The following is a 22,830-nucleotide window of genomic DNA, read 5'->3' on the forward strand; positions in this document are numbered from 1 at the left end:
CAAATAATATTTGACATATTTGTAGTAACGTTTGACAGTTTATAAATGGGGGTTATGCACAACAAACTTCTGCATGCTGTAAAACAGGTCACATCACTTCCGGTTCAGGTCTTTTGCGTGTGTTTTGTTAAATATGGAGCTGTTTTACTGAATGTTGCTTCAGAGCAGATACTAAAGATGATCATAACTGATGTTCTTCACATATGCAAATTGATATCTAGGAGTTTTTTTTTCTCTCTTCTCACTAACATTCTGATATTAAGATTCAATACAATGGAAACAATAAAAAATAGGTAGGTTAAGTGATAACCTTAAAAGTCCATAGATATTACCATCAGTTCATAATGCTGTTAACACTTTCTTTAACAAGCAGATGCAATGAGACCTGTTTTCCGGTTTGGTCAGGTGATGTTGGACACATACCCCATTGGGTCTTTATACATGGAAGTATATAGCTGCGTTTTAAATTTTAGGATGGGGTTCCCTTGCACAAGAATGATCATATTTGGAGTATCTGAAAGATTGAAAAACCCTGGTATAAAGGATAGTTTGAGGCTTTGTTAAAAATGCTTATTTATGGGATATATAAAAAACTTTCTGTATCTAATGTGACTTTCCTTTTTTCACAGAGCCTGCCCACTAATTGGACCACCAGAGTGTCATTCCCCATGTCTTCTCTGTAAATCTAACCCATGAAGAACTTCCCCTGGATATCTGTATTTTGTTTTATGTAAACAATAAACCGCTTGATATGGATCACACTATGGACAATTCACTGCTTTGTAGTCTTTCACTCTGTCTTGCTGGAAATTCAAATCAGCAAACATGAAACTGTTTGATTTGATTGTTAACTTATGGAATTAAACTATTAAAGAAGTCCTGCCACAAGTGTTTTAATGACTCTAGTACTTCAATAGCATGCATTTGTTTGAAGGACACAAATTGCTTTCTTTGAGCTGATGTAAAATTCCCACTCAAAATACCTATTCAAATTTTTTTAACGATTTTCATTTAATGTTTAATAAGGACACTCTTTGTTTTCGCATTTTAGACATTTTATGTAATGTCTAGTTAATGATATGTAGTTCATGTTATTGATCAGTAGTGGGTGTTGAAGGACTGTCCAGCACCTCAGCTTCAAAACAAATGTGGGTCCTTTAATTGTTTCTCAAATACTTAAAAAAATAATTTTGAAATGATACAATACAATATAAAAATATATATTTTTGACTTGAAACTTCTGAGTGAAAGTGTCGAACATGTGTAATATAAGAGAGTATATGCCATGTTGAACACCTGCAAGTAAAGCCATTCCTAAAATAACCATTTACTTCCTAAGCTTCCTAACAATTAATGTGACTCATCGACAAACTAAGGGCGTGTTATGCCTAGTTGATTTTCGTCACTTACGGATTTTAATGACTACACACACAAACATCCATAAGTCACTAAGAGTCTGCGTGCGTGTGCCATCACTTAACACCACAGCGCGAGCTGCTTGTATTCGCCTCAGCCAGTTCTAGCTGTTTTGCTATACTTGTATTACTTTCATTTTGGTGCTTTAAAATATATTACAACAATATCCGACTACATTTAGAGGAATACGCGAGTTCTGGTTTGGTTTTCTCCCATTCGCTTCGCGTAAGCAGTGTTTTACCTGGCTTCGCCTAGCAGGCTAACTAATTTAGCCATCTCGCGAGTTAATCGATACTCTACTGTTTTCACTCCGCAAGGATACGAGGAACACCTCATGTATCTTTTCTAAAAGATTATGGCATATATCTACACGTGACAAGTGAGTATAATGTAGTTTTATCCACCGCCGGTGTATATTATATCAATGTTTATTGAAATGTACTACACCGCGAGATGGTTTTCTGTTCGTGCTAACGTTAGCTGGCTAACAGATGTGAGAACCTTGTTAAAACGAACTGGGCGGACAGAGGAAAACTCCTTGGAATAAACGTCTTTAAATGTGACGAACGTTAAAACCTCTTAGTTTTGATTCACAACACGCTGTATATTTAAGTCATTCGTTGTGAGGAGAGAATGAGTTTCGGGCTCGCAGTAGGTGTATAGAAACATCTGCCATTTCACAGTCTGCTGTTCTTCCAGTTTAGCGAGTCTTTTAAAGCTTCTCTTTAATACTGGTCTGATAAAGGAGATGTTGCTTGTTACGTTAAAGCGTTTATTTAAAGTAAAATAACACGATGCACAGAGCCGTGGCCTGTTTGGCCTGTATTTGTTGGTGTTGTGGACATTCATGTGTCAGTGATAGTGCAAATGAAGATGTTTTCCTGATGTACAGAGGGCTGTAATCTCGGGTTGGACCTTGTGGATGTTGTGAAAGGCACAGTTGAAGACCAGATGTTCCTCTGACACAAGCAAAAATGATGCCTGTAAGTATTCAATTTCATTTAGTTTGTCAGCAGTGAGTCAAAACAACCTATATTATGTCTGACAGATTATTTTTATGGTTCACATAGTGAGGCGTCAGTTTGACTATTGTGTTTAGTATTTTTTGAAACTACCTACTACATTTTGGAAAGCACATACAGTATCTTGGTTCGTTACACTAGTGTGAAAGTCTTAGTTTGACTTTTGATCATTGCTGAGACTGAGAGTGGCATTGCGATCTACCTAGAACCTTGCCAGTGGATCCATAATGGGGTTTCTTTTCGGAAAGCTCTTAATGGGCCGTGGATGGGAATATCCACTGTGCAAAAACACTATCTGTGCCTCATGCCGTGCTGTTTGACTGATCATTTAGCTTTTTAAGTACAATACCTCTGTTTGAGATGGCAAACAATGAGTTTTCATTACAGAACAGTTTCAGAATGGAGCTTTATTGTGTGACAAGGCTTTAGTCAATTTCCTTTTTTCTCTGTGCACTAATGGCAGCTATTAGTTTTAAGACGCTGATGTGCGGTTGCTCGTTAAGAGAATGTTTTGTCTTTTTTTTCAGACTAATGGCTTAATAGTTTCAGTTATGCTAAATCATTATTGACAGTTTTGTGTCCCTCCCCTCAGTTCTCAAAGGGTCTTAGTATTTGGTGCTTGGCAACATTGAAAAATTCATTTGTTTTTATTGCTGTTTTTTTATTTCAGTTTTGAACTGTTTCATATTTGTAGGAACTAAAATAGTGAAGGATGCACATCCATTTAAATGTGAGGATTGTTTTAGGCAACATTTTTCAATTAATAATTGTTTACCAAGACTTTGTTTTCATAATCTGTTTTATTTCAAAATTGCTTTACAGAAAATCAGTGTGTTTTCATGAGCACTTAGACCCTGCAGGTGAATTACTCTGAGATCACACATTAACTCCAAAGGAAGCTTTATATCATTAAACATTAACCTTGTTGAGCTCATTTAACCCACAACACTTTACGTTTATCAACAAAATAGTATTTTACCACCTCCTCTACAGATGTGGATCATCTGAGTAATTATTAGGTTATCACAGTTTAAGTAATCGCTGCCTACCACACTAACCTTATCTAGAAGAATCCTCATGGTATTCAGGCGCCAGTTAAATCTCTGTCAGGTTTTAAAGGGCTTTAACATCCTCCACCTGTCTGTTTTTGTTTATTTGTTTATGACAAATCAATATACAATCATTACATGCCCCTAGTAACCCAAGCACCATGTCAAATGTATGTATGCTCATATTTCCGTTTCCTCTGTAATGCTACTCTAATGTGTCCCCAAACTGAATTTATCAGCAGAAAGCAGATTGCTAGTCATGATTACCATCCTTTGATGACATCTGAAAAATATCCTGTTTTGATGTAGTGTGGAAGGGATCTGATTGGTTGTGACTAAACAAAGTAAAATGTGATTGTACTGATATGGATTATGGAGAAAAAAAGGTGCGTTTCAGTCTGTCTTGCAGGTTTAAATGAATTTTTGATTTTTGATGTGATATTGTCATTGATGGTGGGTGGGAGCCTAATCTCAGTAGTACCTATCTATAAAGTGAAAAGAGCACACACATTTTATTCAGCAGTAGGCAGCTAATAGGAGAACTATGAGTTATACTTCATTTTTTTATGTTATGTCTCATGCAGTTGAGCGTGGAAGCCTTTCAATGTATACTCCACCGACTGTGAGGACATATGAATGATATGTTCTAGTAGAATTTCAGCGGTAAATGTGACTGCCTTAATGTAACATGGAGTGCTACTGTTGGTGGTCTTAAATTGACTTTTTTACAATGTATTTACCTTAATTGCAAAATGGCTTTTAGGTACCACACCATTCGTTTTCTATTTATTGATTCAAACTATAGCCTTAATTGTATGCTGTTGAAAGCATGGTTATCTGCAGCAGCTTTCAAACAAAGGATGTTAGGTTCAGTTTCCTGCTTGCTGAAGCCCCTACACTTTCTCCCTATGCTGATGTTGGCATTGTTAAAGTGTAGCTACAGCTTCTAAGCTGCCTGTGCTGCAATTGCCTTACAGCCATGGAAACAGCCAAACGAGGGGTAAACGGCAAACTCACAGCAGGGTGTGGTTGAGTTCATCATAAGGTTAGAGCTGTACATTAGGTTATGGTTCTGTATTTTGCTAATTAACTTCTTGCCTCATTGACTCTTTGTATGTAAAACCATCTAGATTGTACCTCAGGAGCAACACAGGTGTGCATATAACTGCTACACAGACTGAGTGATGAAGAATGGCATGTATTTCTTTGGTTTCTCTAGAATACTAAAGACATCTTCAGTCTGCTTAAATGAACTGTGAGAAAGCTGTTTTTTCCATAGTCAGCCTGTATAGGACTCTTGATTTAAGACTGTGATGAAGAGCCTACATGATGTTTGGATCACAAGAGACTTCCTCCATGACCTAGATTGCTCTATCATGCTGGGATGCAGATGCATGATGGGAAATGCCTACATATGTACTGCCTAGTGGCTATTTGTATCTAGAGAACTAGAGCAATGTGTAAGCCAAGAATCTGAGTAGATGAGAAGATCTAAGAGCATACTTCATCAAACCTCAGTAGAGGTCAAAGACACACAGACTCTAGAGGCCCATCCCCAAACGCTCCTGTGGTGTATATAATAAAGTGCTTAATTTGTCAACTGTTTACTGAAGCGTGCCATATGCTAGTAGTGCGCTGAAAACAGGGTTACTGATGTATTCAGAACCTGCGCCACAGTCTCTATGGATTGTCTAAGAGAGCAGGCAGAGTGCTGGTTGGCCTTGTGGATAAGTGATGAATTTTACTCCCTTTGCCTGCCACACTAGTTAATAGCTCCTGTGGGTAAGTTTAGCAAGCTCTGATACATTGGCGCAGTGCTAGATATTAATAAAGCAATATAGCAAACACACACACAGCAGTTCTGATGCTGTAGTATAAGGTTTGGAAGAGGGATATTCAGAGAGATAGAGCGCAGATGAGTAGCACCATTTTGAACTCTTAATAGTGCTCATTGATCTTGTTGTCTATTAGGAGTGTACGATATAGCAATTGTATGGTAACTGTTTTAATGGTGTGAGTGGACATTGTTTGGAACAATTTTTTTTTTTTTATAGGCAGTGACAAAGCGGAGCAGAACCATTGTTGCGTTTCAGAACAGCACAAAGCGTGTTTTGTTACAGGATGAATCTGCAGTTTTTAACAACTCGTTGAGTGAATGATTCAATGACCCATTCATTAAGACAGTCACACTTAACTTCTGAATGAGTCAGCTGATTTAAATGAATAATTTGAATGATTCAGTGACTGGCTAATTTTGACGGACTTGCCACTGTTTGCTTGTAGATTGATTTAGTTTAATCTTGAAAAATATCAGTACTTTATATTTTAATATTCAATTTGATTTTTAAAACATTAGACTCATAGTATTATTAGTACCTCTGAGCTGCTTTAAACAAGTGGTTCTCAAGTCCAGTCCTCGGGACCCACTGCTCCGCACATTTTGTAAGTCTCCCTTATTTAACTCACCTGATTCAGCTCATCAGCTCGTTAGGAAAGAGATCCATGAGCTGAACTGAGTGTGTCAAGATAAAACCCGAAACACACTGCACAATTTTTGGCTGTCCCAGACGAAAGCCTGGTATCATGAGACAACTGTAGCGATTTCTGATTCACCACGATTGTTTCACGATGACAATCTTTCATCTGGGACCGAAAATCGTGCAGTGTGTCTCGGGCTTAAGAGACACATACTAAATTTGCAGAGCAGTGGGTGCCGAGGACTGGAGTTGAGAACGACTGCTTCAGAAAATTTGTGTAAATGCATCTAAATTACATTTCAGATGCAGTAATAATATAGCTTTTGTTGACACTGGTTTCATTTGATAGGCAACATCCCTATAGTATCTTATTATTTTAATGTGATGTAAGAATAAATTTAAGAATTTGGCATTGAAGTTGACACCTGCTTTTAATAATGTTAGAAAAAATTGCCCCTAGGGCAGGGCTCGACAGTGCGAGCATTTCACTCGCATTTGCGACTAAAAATAGATGTGTGCGAACTGGAAAATGTATTTAGGAGCACAAGTGCGAATACAAAACAGCCTATAACAAACGTAATAATTTATTCTATTTATGGAAAAATTGCGATGCAGCCTCATATGATTACAGAACTTTAAAAAGGCAACGGTTTAATTTAAATGAGCACAGATGAGAAGAAAAGCGGAGCGAGTTAAATTGAAGACGCGCTGAATGACGCACATTCGCCACTAGAGGGCGCTGCCGTTACCCCGGTAACCCAGTAAACAAATCAGCTGCGCTACTTTCCTAAAACTGTGTAAATAATGTTTCACACTCACAGTCATTTAGATATTTATATTCGCTTTAGTCTTCACAATAGCATCAAATAATTCTTACTTAAAGACTTAATGAGCTATTTATTTTCAAACATTGTTTCTAAGCTACAGTGGAGAACAGTGGGCCTACCTATATATCAACGACTGATTCGTTATTATTGTTCAGTAACACAAGTTCCATTAGTTAACATGAAAAAAACAATGACTGCATTTATTAATAATGCTATCTTAATTTCAACTTTTAATAATACATTATAAAATCAAAAGTTGTCTTAATATAATTCAATGGAGCTAACATTAACTAACATAATTGTATTTTTTATTAATCAACATTAACAAAGAATATTAACTACTGCAACAATTAGCTATTGTTAGCTATTAAAAATTAGCATTTTTAGTTAATGTTAACCTGCTTTAACTAATGTTAACAAATGGGACTTACTTACCTATTGTTCTTTCGTTCATTTGAACAATCTTTTGCACTCTAATCTTGAAACACTTGTTTACTTTATATTTTTATGTATTTTTTAAAAAAGTATTTTAGTAAATTATCTTTAAAGTTATTTAACCTGTTAGGAGGACAACACTTTTTTTCACTTAGAAATTATATATTGTGATTTAAAAACAAAAACATATACCGTGACAAAAGTTTCAATGATTATTGTGAAAATTTTATACCGACACAGTTTAATAGGATTATAACTAATAATTAGCCTATTTAATAGTGTCTGAAGTAAAATTATTTAAAAACCTTGTGTACTTTCTGTATTCTGATCAATTAAATAATTGTGCTTGTAAATGTCTCTTTGTATCCCCTTATTAAGCTAAAACACCTCATTTGAAAAATTTGCGTTGCGCCCCTAAATTTTTTTAATGCGCTCCTAAATTTTTTGACTTAGGAGCACATGTGCTCCTTGGGGAAAAGGTAAGCGTCAAGCCCTGCCCTAGGGGGATATTTCCAGGGGGATATAAGTTATTTCTCTCACTGCTGTAAACTAATGATCACACACAATATAAACTTCCATCTGTCCATGACAGGCCTAAAGCAGGCAGGGTACACACACACACACACACACACACACACACAAATAACATGTATAGCATGGTTTAACTTAAGGGAGTGTAAATGGGTGTGTCTGATCGGGAAGGAATGAGGATAGTCTGTTATTGCAGCATTGTGTTGCATAATCAATAAGGGTAATATCCTTTAATGTCATCCTGTGCTCGTATCTTTTCTTTCCGGTATGACCGAAAACCCTCTTCAGAGGAATTTCTTTTATTAAAAAATAGTTTAGCTTCTTTGACTTTATTAGTTTAATATTTTTTCTGTATATGAAGAGTTACAGGGCACAGTCTTTACGAAAGTAATATTACAACATAAGCACACAGGCACTCAATTTTATTTTGAGTGAACATAACAAAAACAAGGTATGGGTAACACTTTACAATGACTTTTATTAGCAAACATTGTTAATAAATGAGAAGTTCATTAAACATTCAAATATGGATGAAACCACATGACTTTCATGCCTAAACTCACATACGTGTTTTAACCTAATGATCTGTTTTACATAATAACCAGCATTATGTCATTATGTCTGTTAATGTTATGCAACAGAACATGCATTTACATTTATGCATTTAGCAGACGCTTTTATCCAAAGCGACTTACATTGCATTCAAGTTACAGTTTTTACATTTTATCAGCTCTTGCATCTCAAGACATGTTCTTTAAAGTTAAAACTATTGCCACACTGTTAGACATTTCAAAGGGTTTTTGCAGTAAACTACTAGCAACACTGTTGCCAGTAAGTTACTGTAATATTTACAGTAGCAAACTGTATTTGATACACAGTAGCAAACTGTACTGCTGTACACTAAATTACTGTAAAAAAATCAAATTTATCAGTATACTGCTCTAATTCATGCATTTTAATATAGATTTTATAATTTTTTTTATATAGAATTTATTTTATTTTTATCCTACTGGCATTCAATTAAAAAAACAAAATTATTACAAAATACTTAATATGAAATTTTTATTTAAAACATTGCATGTATAACACTTAAAAATACAGTGTTCCAATGCTGGAACCGTGCATCTTCACCATTTCTCCTGTCTCAGGACCTTTTGCAGCGCATTATGTTGTATCCTCTGGATTTATCCTCACAAAGAGTCTTTAGGCAACAGAAACATAATGAGGGAAAAAAATACATAGCCATCTGCAAAACCAAGGTGCTCCTCCAAAACGTGGCCACCACCTTTGCTCACCATCCACTTTGTTGGTGACAGAAATGTCTTCTCTGAAAAACAAGTAGAAATGACACCCTTTTAAAAGGCAAACCCCATATAGAATACACAAACCTCTCTAAACCATAGAGTTCTCTTACCCGAATTATCAGTCACAGGCTGTCTGTCATGCTCATGTCTTTCTTGATACTTCATTGCAGTTGCCTTTAAAACACACATACAAAAATGCAGTTAATCCTAAATTCCATTAAGAACTATAGCAAACTAATTCTAAAAATAGAAAGGCAGCTAGCCATAAAACTAGTTTAACCTAGCTAACATAAGATTTTATTTTCTCAGTGGGCTACTGACCAACATTAATAACACCTGAACAAAATTTCACATTAGTTAACTTAATGTTAATATAAGATGAGCACTGCTCGTTAAAAATAATTTTAATTCGGTAATTCAATAAGCTGACAAAAGTCGTTTGAAACAACAGTGCGGTTTGCCATAGTAAAGTTTTGTTACCACCATGTTAACGGGTAAATGTTAAATGTTACTAGATTAAACTGGTGTGCGCACAGTGCAGATGTTCTCAGGAACCCTTCCACTCTCGCTGGTTCATCCCCGGGCAAAACCCGCGGCACTGCCACTGCTTCCGTGTCTTCCTCGGACGCGAGCTGCGTGGTGTTTCTGACATGAAGAACAAGCGATGTAACACGTTCAGTATAGTCAGTTCCAAGCTGTTGCGGCGTTGCAGACACGGTGTAGGGCAAATCTTGTCAAACCAAATGTAAGAAATGAGGAAAATTAAACAACCTCAATGGAATGGCGCCAAAGAGGTCGTTACAGCAAATACAGTAGCATACAGCAATTTTAAAAAATACAGTAAGTCTCTGTATGTGGGGTCTGACTTCAAAGAAAATTCCCATGATGCAAAGGGTATTACAGTTACTTACTGTAAAGGGAATTTGCAGTATTATACTGGGGGATATACAGTAAATAACTGTAGAATCTACACAAATGTCTAACAGTGCAGCTGAAAACTGCAAGTTCATGGATCAAGCTTGCATCATTCTAGAAGTAAATTTTTCTATTTGAATTGACAGCCTTGTTGTCCATGGCCAAACCTCAGCTGAACCCATTTAGTCTTCTCTGCTAGATAGCATTCCTATTAGGAGAAAGATTCATAATGTGTCACTTTAGTGCTCTACTCACTATGAATTCAAAGCATTGGACTGATCCACAGTTCCTCAATCTGCCGTTCTGCCTTGTGGCTCTCTCTGCACGTGTGTGTATGCACATGTCCTGGATTTGTGTTTACTGGGGTTTGACATCTAATCTGGAGTGTTTCACACAGTAGGTGTCTGCTTTAATTAGGGCGTATTGATCATGATGCTGCCCCTCTGCATTCTCATTTACTGCTCTCAGATGCAGCTGTTCATTTTCTTTTAACTTGGTACTGAGAGTTTCCAAGCTGTAAAACTAATTCTGGGTCATTATAATGATTGTTAATATTGTGCTGTTTAGACACGTGGCCTGCAAGTTACAAAATCAAGGATGTGAATGGTCAGTTGTCAGCCAGATTATTACCAACTAGTTACTTTTTGAAATTTGGTTTCGTGTTGTATCTGGTAGTTTCCTAGAACAGTAATTCATCCTGATGCTGTTTGATACATAGTGTCTTATTAAATCTGGTCTTGTCCACAGCCATTTTAGGTGTTTTTAGGAGCTCTTAGAATTGTTTTGACACTTTCTGTTGGGGCATGAGGACACATTCGTGACTTTTCCTTGAGTTGGACTAACCAATGCTGATCAAAAAGAGGAATCGACCTCAACCAATGAGCTTTCATGTTAGTGGCACATGAATGTGCTGTCAGAAATGTGAGGTTACCCTGCATGGCGGGTTGCCCCACAGCTCTGTAATGGCATCAGTGTCACAGCCTCAGTCAGCGAGAGAGCGTGCCCTTCTCGTCTCATCTCATCCTCTCTGTGCGTGTGACTCAGGCAGCCAATGAAGACCAGTGTATTGAGCTGCTAACACACTGTTGTTGGGGCAATTTGAACTAGACACAACCTCATCTTCCTCTGCCTCCCGTGGCTGTAGCTTCTCACTTTATTTTTTGAAAGGCAAGTGTGAGCTAAGAACATAAATGACACCCAGAAATTATAGGGACAGACAGCTTGCACTGATTACGTTTATTAATGACTGGATTTGATTAATATTTAACAAATTTCTGACATACAGTGTGGAACTTGACACAGGTCTGGCCTTAAAAACAAGATAAAACAATCAGTCCGTAATTATTCAAAAGCTGTTGTTGCTATTTCATGTCATCTTTTTTTGTCTCTCTTCCTACTCCCTCTTTTCTTGCCATTGAGCTCTTTACAAATTCATTCACTTTCCTTGATGCTTCCTGCTTAACTGTCATCCTATGCATAGAGGAGCTTGTCAAATATGAATGGTGACCGTCACAAGGGGTTTTAATCGGGAAGGACCGAGGAGCTAGATACTGTATGACAGAGACAGTCCTCTTAAACCCTCTTGAAGAAGAACCTCCTAGTTCTGTGCTTTTAAAAAGCCTTTTTTAGGAGACTGCCTATGATTTATCAAGCACCTTCTCTGGAGAGGCTGACTTTCTTTTAGCTCTCATGAAACCCGTTTCCTCTTGCATAAAATTAAATCTCTCTTTTTCTATGTTAAGATATTCACCAGACAATACACTTGATTAATTACATAATTAATATAAACTTATTTTTTGTTAAACTTAATTATTTAAGTATAATTAGGCCTACAAGCATGATTTAGACCTTATGGTGAGTAACTGTTTTCATGGAAGCACTTGGTATTTCAGCTTTGGGACAGAGCTGTCTTGCAGGAACATCATAATTGTAGTGTTTACTGGAACTGTTATCAAAACTGTTTTTTAATCAGTTTTGGGTCTTATTTGCAGTGAGGGACTTATAGTTAGAGTCTCATGGCATTACGTCACTGATGTCAACAAACATCCAAGATTTTAGTCCACACTACCTCCATAATGGGCTGATTACAGCACTCCATTTAGGTCTCAAGTTACAGTTTTCTATGTAATATTTCTTGCAGTGAACGTTGTAACTGCGATGTCATACTGAGGGTCCCCACACAAAAAAGTATTTTAATGTAAGGTCTACTGATTAAAATTTTTAATCACAACTACAACATAAAGGGAAATGATCAACATATTTAATTTATATAAACATAAATTTGCAGCCGTATATCCTGTTCATGCCGCCAGCGGCATTGAATTCATGATGTCATGTCATCATACATTATGCATTGTCCACTTTTTTTCTTTTGAGGGGGCGTTTAGATTACTGAACATTTTATTAAATGTTAAACATATTAAACATGCACATGCAGACAAATGAATTTCTGAATAAACCTTAAGAGCGGATGGTTCTTGAAGGAGCAGTTCACCCAAAATTGAACATTCCGTCCTTGTTTGTTTTTTTTTTCTCCACCCTCATGTTGTTCCAAATTTTTATGAACAAGACATTTTGAAGAATGTTTTAACAACGGTTGGGCCGATAAACAATGCCATTGTCCATCGCCGATGGCTGACAGACATCACGATGTTGAGCCGACATCGTGATTTCCCCCCTCCCCCTCTCGCAATCCGCCGCACCCCAATTCCATGTTCGGGAAGAAAATTAAGTGTACAATGGGAGGATAAAACGAGATGGGAGGATAAAAAAATATATATTTCAATACTTTCTCTCGCAATTATATCGTTGGGTAATTATTTTGTAAATAAATTGGAGAACCGCTATTAATATGCAGGGCATTGAAAGTGATTTTGAATGCGTGCTCTCATTTTACTTTCACTTTCACTTCTGAGATTCACGATCACCCAGACTCTATAATATGGAGCGGCAGTACTTACCACACATTTTTACAAGATGTTTGTCAGTGGTGCTCGGGGTCTGCAAATCATTCGTCATCGTCCTATCAGTCATCTCTCCTTACTTTGTGTATGTATTAAGTGAATTTTCATGTAGGCTATTGTAATGTAACAGGCTACTGCTATCAAACGGCTAACCATGTCCCTTTAGTGGCTCCGTAGAACGCATTATTTGTTTTCCGTGCCTTTCTGAATACGGATTCATGCTTTGGGCACACCCCTTACCCCGCCCCCCGATGTCATCGTCCATCACAATGTTTCACTGTAGACATCGTCCGATGCCAATTTGGTAGACATCGCCCAACCCTAGTTTTAACCATTTTTTGTCTGCAATTAAAGTCAACAAAGTCCAAAAACTCTTATTTATTCTATGGAAAAAACAATGAAAACTATTCCTTTGAAGCAGATTGAAGTTAAATTATATGCATGTCAGAGTTATTTGCCTGTATAAATATAAAGTTAAGCCAATCTTAGGGTTTATAACAATGTCTGTCTCTCGAAGGCTTCATATGGCTTTTGAGTTTCACAGATTTTATTCTCAAAATAGGATAACTCCAGGTAATAAAACCCACTTTAGCATGTATTATTAAAATTTGTCTGTCATTTCATTTCCATTATTTTTATCTTGATGTTTCAACTCTTCCATCTTTTCATGGTTTTTTTAACATGGCAGTATCAATAATACATAAACGCATTTCATATTTGAGAGTAGAAGATTGTTTCGGTGCAGCACAGACCGACCAGTGGTCCAATTTAGTATGTTCATGAACTGTTAGTATAAAAATGTTTTTCTTGCAATTTAGAGTCCTGCAAAAATTTTATAATTCACTTATACTTTATCAAATTGGTCAATTGTAATCTCAAAAACTCCCACATATGTTTTATGCTAGTAAACCTGTATCTTTCCTGTAGCTCAAATAGTAGAGCATGGCGCTAGCAACGCCAAGGTCATGGATTCGTTTCCCAGGGAAAGCAAGAGCTGATAAAATGTAAAAACTGTAACTTGAATGCAATGTAAGTCGCTTTGGATAAAAGCGTCTGCTAAATGCATAAATGTAAATGTAAACCTGTTTAGTTTAATCATGGGATTATCAGTGTTCTGTGCTGTTTAGTTGATGTAGTTGAACATCTCACATCTCACAGTTTTTACAGGTCATGATATCCTTGTCTGATCTTTGTTCCATCCTTTACGGCATGCACCCATCAGCTGCCTCCGGTCTGGGGTGCAGCCATCTGCTTTCTCGAGGGAGCCTTATTCTGGAGGGGACCTGGTGACGCACCCTTCACAATTCTGATGAGAGAAGCACCCTCCCTCCGTCGTCTTCCTCTGATTTTTCCTTTTCTCTCACTCACACGCTCTCTTGCTCTCAGCAGTCACACAGCTAGCGTGACTACTGAAGGCTTTTCGCTGCAGGGAACCCTTGCCTGCTACTGTTGCTGAGTGGGTTTGAACGAGACACATTCAAATGATGTGTTTGCTGTAGCGCTACGAGCGATTCCTGCGACATGAAGAAGTTTGTGACTATTGTTCTTCGAGGCCTGGTCAGCTTGTCTGTCAAACCTGGAGATAAAACCTGGAGCAAGGAGCATGCCCGGCAGCTGAAGAGAGAGGCCAGAAGAAGACGGACTGCATCTAAGTGGGGAAAGGTGATGCAAATAGATGTCCTGCTTAGAGATGAGAGGGGTAGAATGTTAATACTAACCTGTGCCTCTCAGATGCGGCTGGACAGCAAAATCATTTAGGTGTTTTCATGAAGTCTTCATTGCAAGTAGTTCAGGTAGTGAGTCAGTCAGTGCTAGTAACATGTCTGTATTTAAATTTAGTGAGAGATTTAATTCTTCTCAGAACTGCTGACCTTATGAGCTACTTTCTTTTATTAATCCAAAATTGTTGCTGACAGTATTGTATAATACATATAGTACAGCCTTTCAATGAGACTATAACTCTAATCATAAAAATGTAGTCTAGTCTCCTGCCAAAAAGTAACCAATCTCTTGCATGATTTCATACACACTGTGCCAAGACGGTCATTAGTTTCTGTTCTCCATCTCTGTCTGCTAGGCTTTGTCATATTGCCCTTAATAGAATTGCTTCAGCATTATGGATCTGATCGGATATATTAAGATAGTGACAGGGGAGGGGAGTTGTGGGGCCTGCAAAGATTTGGGGGTCTAGATGTTCTCATTTCTGCTGGCAGAATTGGTCATTATTAATTTTCATTGTTCAGATTAATCAAGTAAGAGTTGACTGTCTGGACATCTGAATTATATATGCCCTCTTCCTGTGCTGAAAGGAAGAATTCGTTTTTCCGAGGTAACATTTATTAACTTTTCAAGAGAATAAGATTGTGAACTGTGACGTGCAGGTTTTCTCGTTTCCGCTTCATTTGCTGGAGTGCTGCAGTGTTGTGAGATTTTTGACCCGCTTGAGCATTTCAAGTGAAATCAGCTTTAGTATTCAACATTTGAAGACATTTTTTATGAGATTTGAAACCAGTAGGCTGGATGCTTACTCGAGCAGATCTCTCCGTTACACAAATGCAAGAAGGCGGCTGGCGATAATGTTGCAGGACTTGGTTCTTACAGATACTCACAGATGAACGGTTTAGTGTAGCCTAGAGCTTAAAAGTTGATGTGCTATGCATAGCTTTTTAATAAAATGTTTAAATTTAGTGGTTCTGAGGGTCCATATTTATATTTCTAACTAAACTAACCTCAGATGTACCTTGGTGCATCTCTCGTCACATTTCTCTGATTTAAAGTTTTGGTCTTTTGGTGCCACCAAGAGGATTTTTAAATTTAGATACTGCAAACTGATGCTTTTTGGAAAAAACAAAACCAAAACAGCATCTTCCTTTTAAAATGAAGCTTGGTGTATTGCGTGGCAAAACAACAGGTCATATTCTTTGACTGGGTATTAACACATTTCCTGTTTATATTGTGATGCACAAGCTTTTATTCATTAATCGGTCGGAATCATTAATTGGTAATATTGGTCAAAGCTATTATAATATAACACAACTGAACAGAGGAACTAAAGTTGCCCTTCATTCCAGGTTAATAATATTTGTTGTTTTCGGACCAAAAGTGGAGAGTGTTCTGAAAATGTTTGTTCCAGGTAGGGATGTAACGGTATGAAAATTTCTTATCAAGATTATAGTGTGACAAATTATCACGGTTATCAGTATTATCATGGTATTGTTAAATGTGCTGGAGATGTTCAAAAAGTACCGACACAAATCACTTTACCAAGTTTTATATTTAAAAATCACCAAACATCAAATAAAATGACTTTTTATTTGCATAATCACTTAAACAATAACATTACCGATGATGTTCGGATTTTAAATGACAACTTGACTGACACCAGTTTAATACCATGTTCAAATATCTAATGTAAATTTTCAAATAAAGCTTTGAAAAAGTTTCATATAAAGGTAAACCTCACATTTCAGCCTTTAAATAAAGAAACGTGTTATGTCAAAATGATAATTTATTAATAAATGATTATGTATTTTATCTGCTCCATAAATAATTCTATATAGCTTATCTGAATTGTTTAATTTCTAGCGAAGATCGTCAATTTGATTTCACAGATATTATTTAAACTAAACTGAGCTAAACAATGACATCTCTGAATTCAATAATGAAATGCATTTAACTGAAAATTGAGGGTTTAATCTTATTATACATTACTGACACTCTATCCTCCAATTTGATACTGTTAAGTGCTTTGACACAATCTGTGTTGTTAAAAGCGCTATATAAATAAAGGTGACTTGACTTGAAATGTGTAGAATTCACAAGCTTGTTTTTCACTAACTGGTCAAAATTTACAGCTTACAGCAGGGCATGCAAATTCGGTCCGTTTCTGGCGAGACAGAAACTGCACACAGGCTGAATGTAAAAAATAAGTCTCTGTAAATCCACTCACTGACACTAGGTGGCGCTGATGGAAAAGCGGAGTTACAAACTCCGTGGACAAAGCAGCATTGCGATTAAGAACACTTCCTTTAGGTTTAACATGGAGCAAAGTTGAAAACACAATGCAATCGAATCGTTTTTGAAGACAGTCAGAATCTTCAGAGTTACATTCATATAATTAATTCATTCATATATTAATTCGTATAATTCCCTTAGCACTCTTTTAAAACCTCCCAGCTTTTCTGCCCTAGTTTCACTCAAAACGAAACTACTCTGCGCACTGTGCGCACGTGAGATTGTTACTTAAAACTGTGCTTTATGTTGGACAATATTTATTTATCGTGAGTTATTCAAATCGTGGTAATCGAATACTGTTTTAAGTAAGGAATAATTGACGACGGGCCGTTGAATTATTAGAAAAATAATGCACTTCGCGGAGTGGCCGTTACACCTCGGGTGTGCATTATTTTTCTAATAATTCAACGGTCCGGAGTCAATTATTCCGCTTATACTACGGTTGCCACACCTCAAGACATTGATCAGATTATATATTTCAAGGGATTCGTCCGGTTTTTCTACTTAAATCGCTATTGTGAGTAGGATTATTTCTTCCGCATCTCATCCAACGACTCTTTTGCTAGTTCCAAAACGTCATTTTAAAGCTGGCAATGGAGGCTTGAGCCGTTGATAGCAGACTAATGCAGTTAATAATGAAGTTATTAGAAAGAGAGCGAGAGACACAGAGAAAGAGAAACAGAGAGAGAGAGAGAGAGAGAGAGAGCTTGTATGAATTAGGCTACCTCTGTGTGTCCCTCAACAGTGTTCTGAAGCACCGTCTCTAAACTGTAAGTCTGCTTTAAGACGCAGCGCTGTTATTACCTCGCTAGTGAGAAATGTCATGTGTAGCCTTTAAGTTGCTACACTAGGCTAACTGATAAAATCGTCAGGGCAGCGCTGACAACGATGCGAAGTGATATGGAACTGTAATGCGGTCAAGAAAGCTGCCTGGAACTACGTTCGCCGTGCGTTTCCCTGAAAATAATTGCACACCTCAGAACGTTCGTCAGCCAATCAGATTCAAGCATTCAACGGCCCCGTAGTATAATGATATTTAAAATATGAAACTGTAATACTAACCGTGGGGAAATTGATCATGATGTCAAACCGATAATCGTTACATCCATAGTTCCAGGTAAATATAATTACTAGAGCAAAGTAAGCCTATTATTATAAATTAATAAATACTTTTTATTAATTTAACAGACTTTAATTTGATGAGTCTGTTCAATAAAGTGTTATTGTTATGCATTTCTCCCACACCTTTGGTTTCTAGCAGGTGAGGAGACTTTTCTCATGGCGGAGGAAAGGGGAAAGGAGGTATATCACGTGACCTGCTCTGTAAAAGTTACTTTCTAAGACACCATTTATTTTCAATGAGTTGCGAATGGGGACAGAATTCAGAGCAGACGCAGTCCTGTAAAAGCAGGAAGAGATTGAAGTAGACAACTTTTTTTCCCCTCTGATGAAAAGCAGAAACCTGAGCTGTTGTGAGGACAAAATGCTTGAACTTTCTTTTGTGTATCATACAGTCACTGGCCAAGAACGGATGCTCTTCTTCACACTGACTGAGATGGGGATTTCTGCACCTCTGTTGATCTTGCTTGGATAACAGATCCTATCACTTAGCTGGAAAGATCAGACTTCAGAACTCAGCTGATTATTTTCATTAGAAAACCATATGAGACCATTTTTCTAATCATGATTTCAGTTCTTTTTTCGGGAATTTTCATATCTACATCTGCGGTCGTATTCAAAATGGACATCTGTTCATTACCTCAAACTTGGCTGTATGAAGGTTTTCATACTTCTACCCTAGACCTTCCTCATTCTGCCTGTTTTGTGCTCAGTATCCAAAAATTAAGATCCCTCCATGTACTGTATGTCTTTCACTTTCTACGTTTGTTAATTTTAAAGAATGTTTTTAAAATATGATTAAACGTGTTCTATGCACTGTGAGTGCTGCACTCTTGTCTGTATTTTACCCAATAAATATTTAATAGACGTGGAATGAGAGATGTGTAGAACATTGTAAAGCATGTTGTTTTAAATTCTGTGGAAATCTGCTGTTTTATGCAGAATTCTAGGCTGCAGAGTTCGATCAAGTATTTTTGTGTGTTTCTCTTGCCATAGCTTCCTGAATCCAATCCATTTCATCCAATAAAACTTATTTATTCCAATTAAAAACTTTAATTGACTTCATCCTCATTATCAATTATATTTTAAAACAAAACTTGATCTCAATGGCATTACTTTAGATCTGTGGAGCGTATATATTAAAAAAACAAACGATAAACCTCAGAACACTCATGATGAAAGATGTGCGCATTTATTTAATGAAATCCCTTTTAACAATATACAATGCCCTCCATAAGTATTGGAACAGTACAGTGAAAATTGCTCTGTTGGCTGTGGAGTCAAGACATTTGCAAACATGATTAAAAGATGAATATGAGACAAAACTACAGAATATCACGTTTTATTATTAGTCGTTTCAACACATACATATTTTACCAAATAAAAAGAACAGCACTTTTAGAGTTCATCCCACTCATTGATGTGAGCATAAGTATGGGGACAGTTGATCATAAGTTTGGGGACAGTTGAACATAAGGCAGATATAAAGATTAAAAGCTAGTATCTAGTTGCAGATCTCTTGCGCACAATCACAGCAGTGAGTCTGTGACCCATAGACATCACCAGACTCTTGGTCTCATCCTTTGAAATACTTTTCCCAGCCTTTAATGCAGCCAATTCCAGTTGTTGCTTGTTTTGGGGAGTTTCTGCCTTTACTCTCCTCTCCAGTTGGTGAAATTCATGTTCAGTCGAATTTAAATCTGGAGATTGACTTGGACAATCTAAGACTTTCCATTTCTTTGCCCTTATAAACTCCTTGACTAAACTGGCAGGGTGTTTTGGGTCATTGTCCTGATGCAATATGAAGCACTTCCCAATGAATCTGGTGGCATTTTCTTGAATATTGGTAGGAAAGATGGTTTTGTACCCTTCCAAATTCATTCTTCTGCTATCATCATACATTAAGTCATCAGTAAAGTTGAGAGGGCCTGTTCCAGAGACAGCCATGCATGCCCAGGCCATGACAACACCTCCACCATGCTTTACAGATGAGGCTGTATGCTTGGGATTATTTGCAGTTCCCTTTTTTTTCCCCCCACACTTTAGCTTTCCCATCACTTAGATAAAGGTTTATCTTTGTCCATAAACACAGTTCCAAAACTCGTCTGGTTCACCTTCGTGCTTTTTTGCAAACTCTAATCTTGCCTTTCTATTTTTGGTGCTGGTCAGAGGTTTGCATCTTGCTGTGTAGCATCTGTAATTCTGTGTCAAAGTCACCCGAGGACAGTAGATTGTCAGAGCATCACCTCAGCTTTCTGGAAGATGTTGATTTTACAGACACCTCTTTTAGGATTCATTTTCACAGCTTTTATGATTTGTCTGTCATAAACTACTGTTTTCTCAGCCGATCAGGTCGTTATTGGTCGCTGGTGGTTTCCAAACTCTTGATTTCTCCATGCCCTTTGTTTTTGCTAGAGCTCTAATTGACTTCCTCTTTTCTTTGAGCATCCAAATTGCTTGCTTTTCTCTCAAAGTCAGCTTCCTCATCTTCATCCTGGTTTGTGTGTCATCATCGAATGCACGATTCAGAATACAGAAGTAATGGATATAACTGATACGACACATTCCCTGCTTTTAATATCTGAAGAATTAATGCAACAGGACACAGCTGATCACCTAGAAAGACCTGTGAGGCAACTGTTCCAATACTTATGCTCACATCAGATAGAGGGATGAAACTCTAAAAGTGCTGATCTTCTTAGCTGGGAAAACACCTGTGTTTTGAATCACCCAATAATAAAATGTGACTTTCTGTGGTTTTGTCTCATATTCATCTTTTAATCATATTTGTAAATGTCTTGACTCCAAGCCAACAGAGCAATTTTGTCTTTACTGTTCCAATACTTTTGGAGGGCACTGTAACAAATTGGGACTTTATCTAGCACTCTGTGTGCGTAACTTCTGCAGAAGTTGGCTGTGGTCAGTGCCGGTGCTCAGATAAACGCGTCACTCTGTTTGATGCAGTAACGGTGCGAATGCTTTTGTCTCTTGCACTTCTCTGCACCGCTTGAGACCTTGACATAATCACAAACCTTACGTTATCTGTCAAGCATGGTGAATTTTTAAATAAGCTGAACAAAAGTGCCTTTCTCTCTCACACACAAGCTTTTGTAATGCCAACTCATTGCTGACAGGTGTTTTCTACATTATTGTTTTTGCAGCACCTGCGCCTTCTCTTTCTTCTGTTGGTCCTTACTATATACTTTATTTCTATGTATGTTTGTATATTTTTAGGGCCCAAACCACTAAGGCGCAGGGCCCTATTGTTTTTCTAAGGATTATTTAATTTTTTTCAAGTATCCAGGGCTTTTTAGGAGCCTTAACATGCTCAAAAACTCTTGAAAATTGGCACACACATTGGAATCTGCGGTCATTAGGACGCCGCAGAGGCTGGAACCTGGGCGTGGCACAGAGGTTCTACAGTGACCCCTGGAACACAGTCTGAAATCTTGCTGCATAGTTCATACATACTTGCAGGTATACATATGAAACTTGGTACACACACAGATCTCATTGAGCCGAACAACTTTTGCTCTGCATGTCATAGGCTCCGCCCAACAGGAAGTGAGCTATTCAGGGCTGTGTGAAAAGTGCACGCTCTGGAATTTGCGACTCGTCTTAGGATTGTCCATTGATTGCCACCAAACTCGGTCAACATGATCTCAAGACATTTGGGATGCAAAATTGCAAAGCGATTTTTATTTATTTTTATTTAGTTTTTATTTTTTTTAATAAATATTACGAATAGGGTTGTAACGATATACCGGTATTACGGTCTATTGCGGTTTGAACGTACACGGTTATCATACCGCAAACATTTGCATATCTACGGTTTTAAAAAAAAATTAATGGAAAAAAAATATACATAATAATCTCACCTGCGCATATGCAATTTATTTTGGCTGCTTCACTCTGCTGAAATGACAGAGACTGTATCTAATCTCCATCCCCCGCCGAAAAAAGTTTAAATTTGCTGTATGGGAATACTTTGGACGAATCCAATTTGCTAAAAATGTGGACTCAAAGTGGCTGCTAAAGCAGGCAATACTTCCAACATGTTCGCTCATATTCGTGGACATCATCCCTCCGTGCAGATAAAGGTATGTCGCATTTATAACAAGTTAGAAGGCTGTATAATTACCATGATGCAGAGGGAATGCCGGTGCAGTCGTGAAAATGGGATTTACAGTATAACGTTAACGAAGTTGTCACTTAAAACGCGAAATCTGACGGATGGATAAATCAAAAGTAGATATTTTTTCTACTTTTTTCACGCCGTTTTATCTACTACATACTGAAGTATGCATGCATGACACTAATGGTGTTTTCGGCGTCTACATAAACATGAACATCAGCAGAGCTGCTCTGAGAGAAAAACAGTTTTATTTGAGAGAAAAACATTGTCAAATACACTAAACTCAAAGGTCTGCTACAATGCACATTTGCACACTGCTACCTGTCAAAATAAAAGTTCAATTTAACTTGAAGTCCGGGACAGAAATAAATTAGCATTGTACAAAGTACTTAAAAGTTATGAAAACAACAATATAATATTCTTTATAATAATTAATTTAAACATTACTTTTAAGGAATATCATGTTTGTCCATGTTTTAACTTAGAATACCTCTGTTGTGCAGCACTTTGCCAAAAATAAAATGTTAAAGTGTGATATAGATGTACATAAGGCTTATGGCTTTATTTTGTAATTGTTTTTTGTTTTAGTTTTTTTTTTTTGTTTCTCAGAAGGGAGGCTTACT

General features: G+C 37.2%; 1 protein-coding gene across 2 annotated transcripts in view; it reads left to right on the forward strand.

Annotated features, from left to right (window-relative positions):
- The first annotated feature begins 1,384 nt into the window (after nt 1-1,384).
- Nucleotides 1,385-22,830, forward strand: part of LOC306844194 (apoptosis-stimulating of p53 protein 1-like) — a 59,863-nt gene continuing 38,417 nt past the window's right edge. The window contains exons 1-2 of one of the 2 annotated variants that reach the window (XM_079376148.1): nt 1,385-1,795; nt 2,309-2,399. In XM_079376148.1, the coding sequence (XP_079232274.1) occupies nt 2,391-2,399 (9 nt within the window). In that variant the 5' untranslated portion in view covers nt 1,385-1,795; nt 2,309-2,390. The remainder of the gene's footprint in view (nt 1,796-2,308; nt 2,400-22,830) is intronic. The other variant, XM_079376147.1, reaches the window with a different exon arrangement.

Source organism: Barbus barbus (assembly GCF_936440315.1).
Source record: "Barbus barbus genome assembly, chromosome: 24".
Lineage (NCBI taxonomy): Eukaryota > Metazoa > Chordata > Actinopteri > Cypriniformes > Cyprinidae > Barbus > Barbus barbus.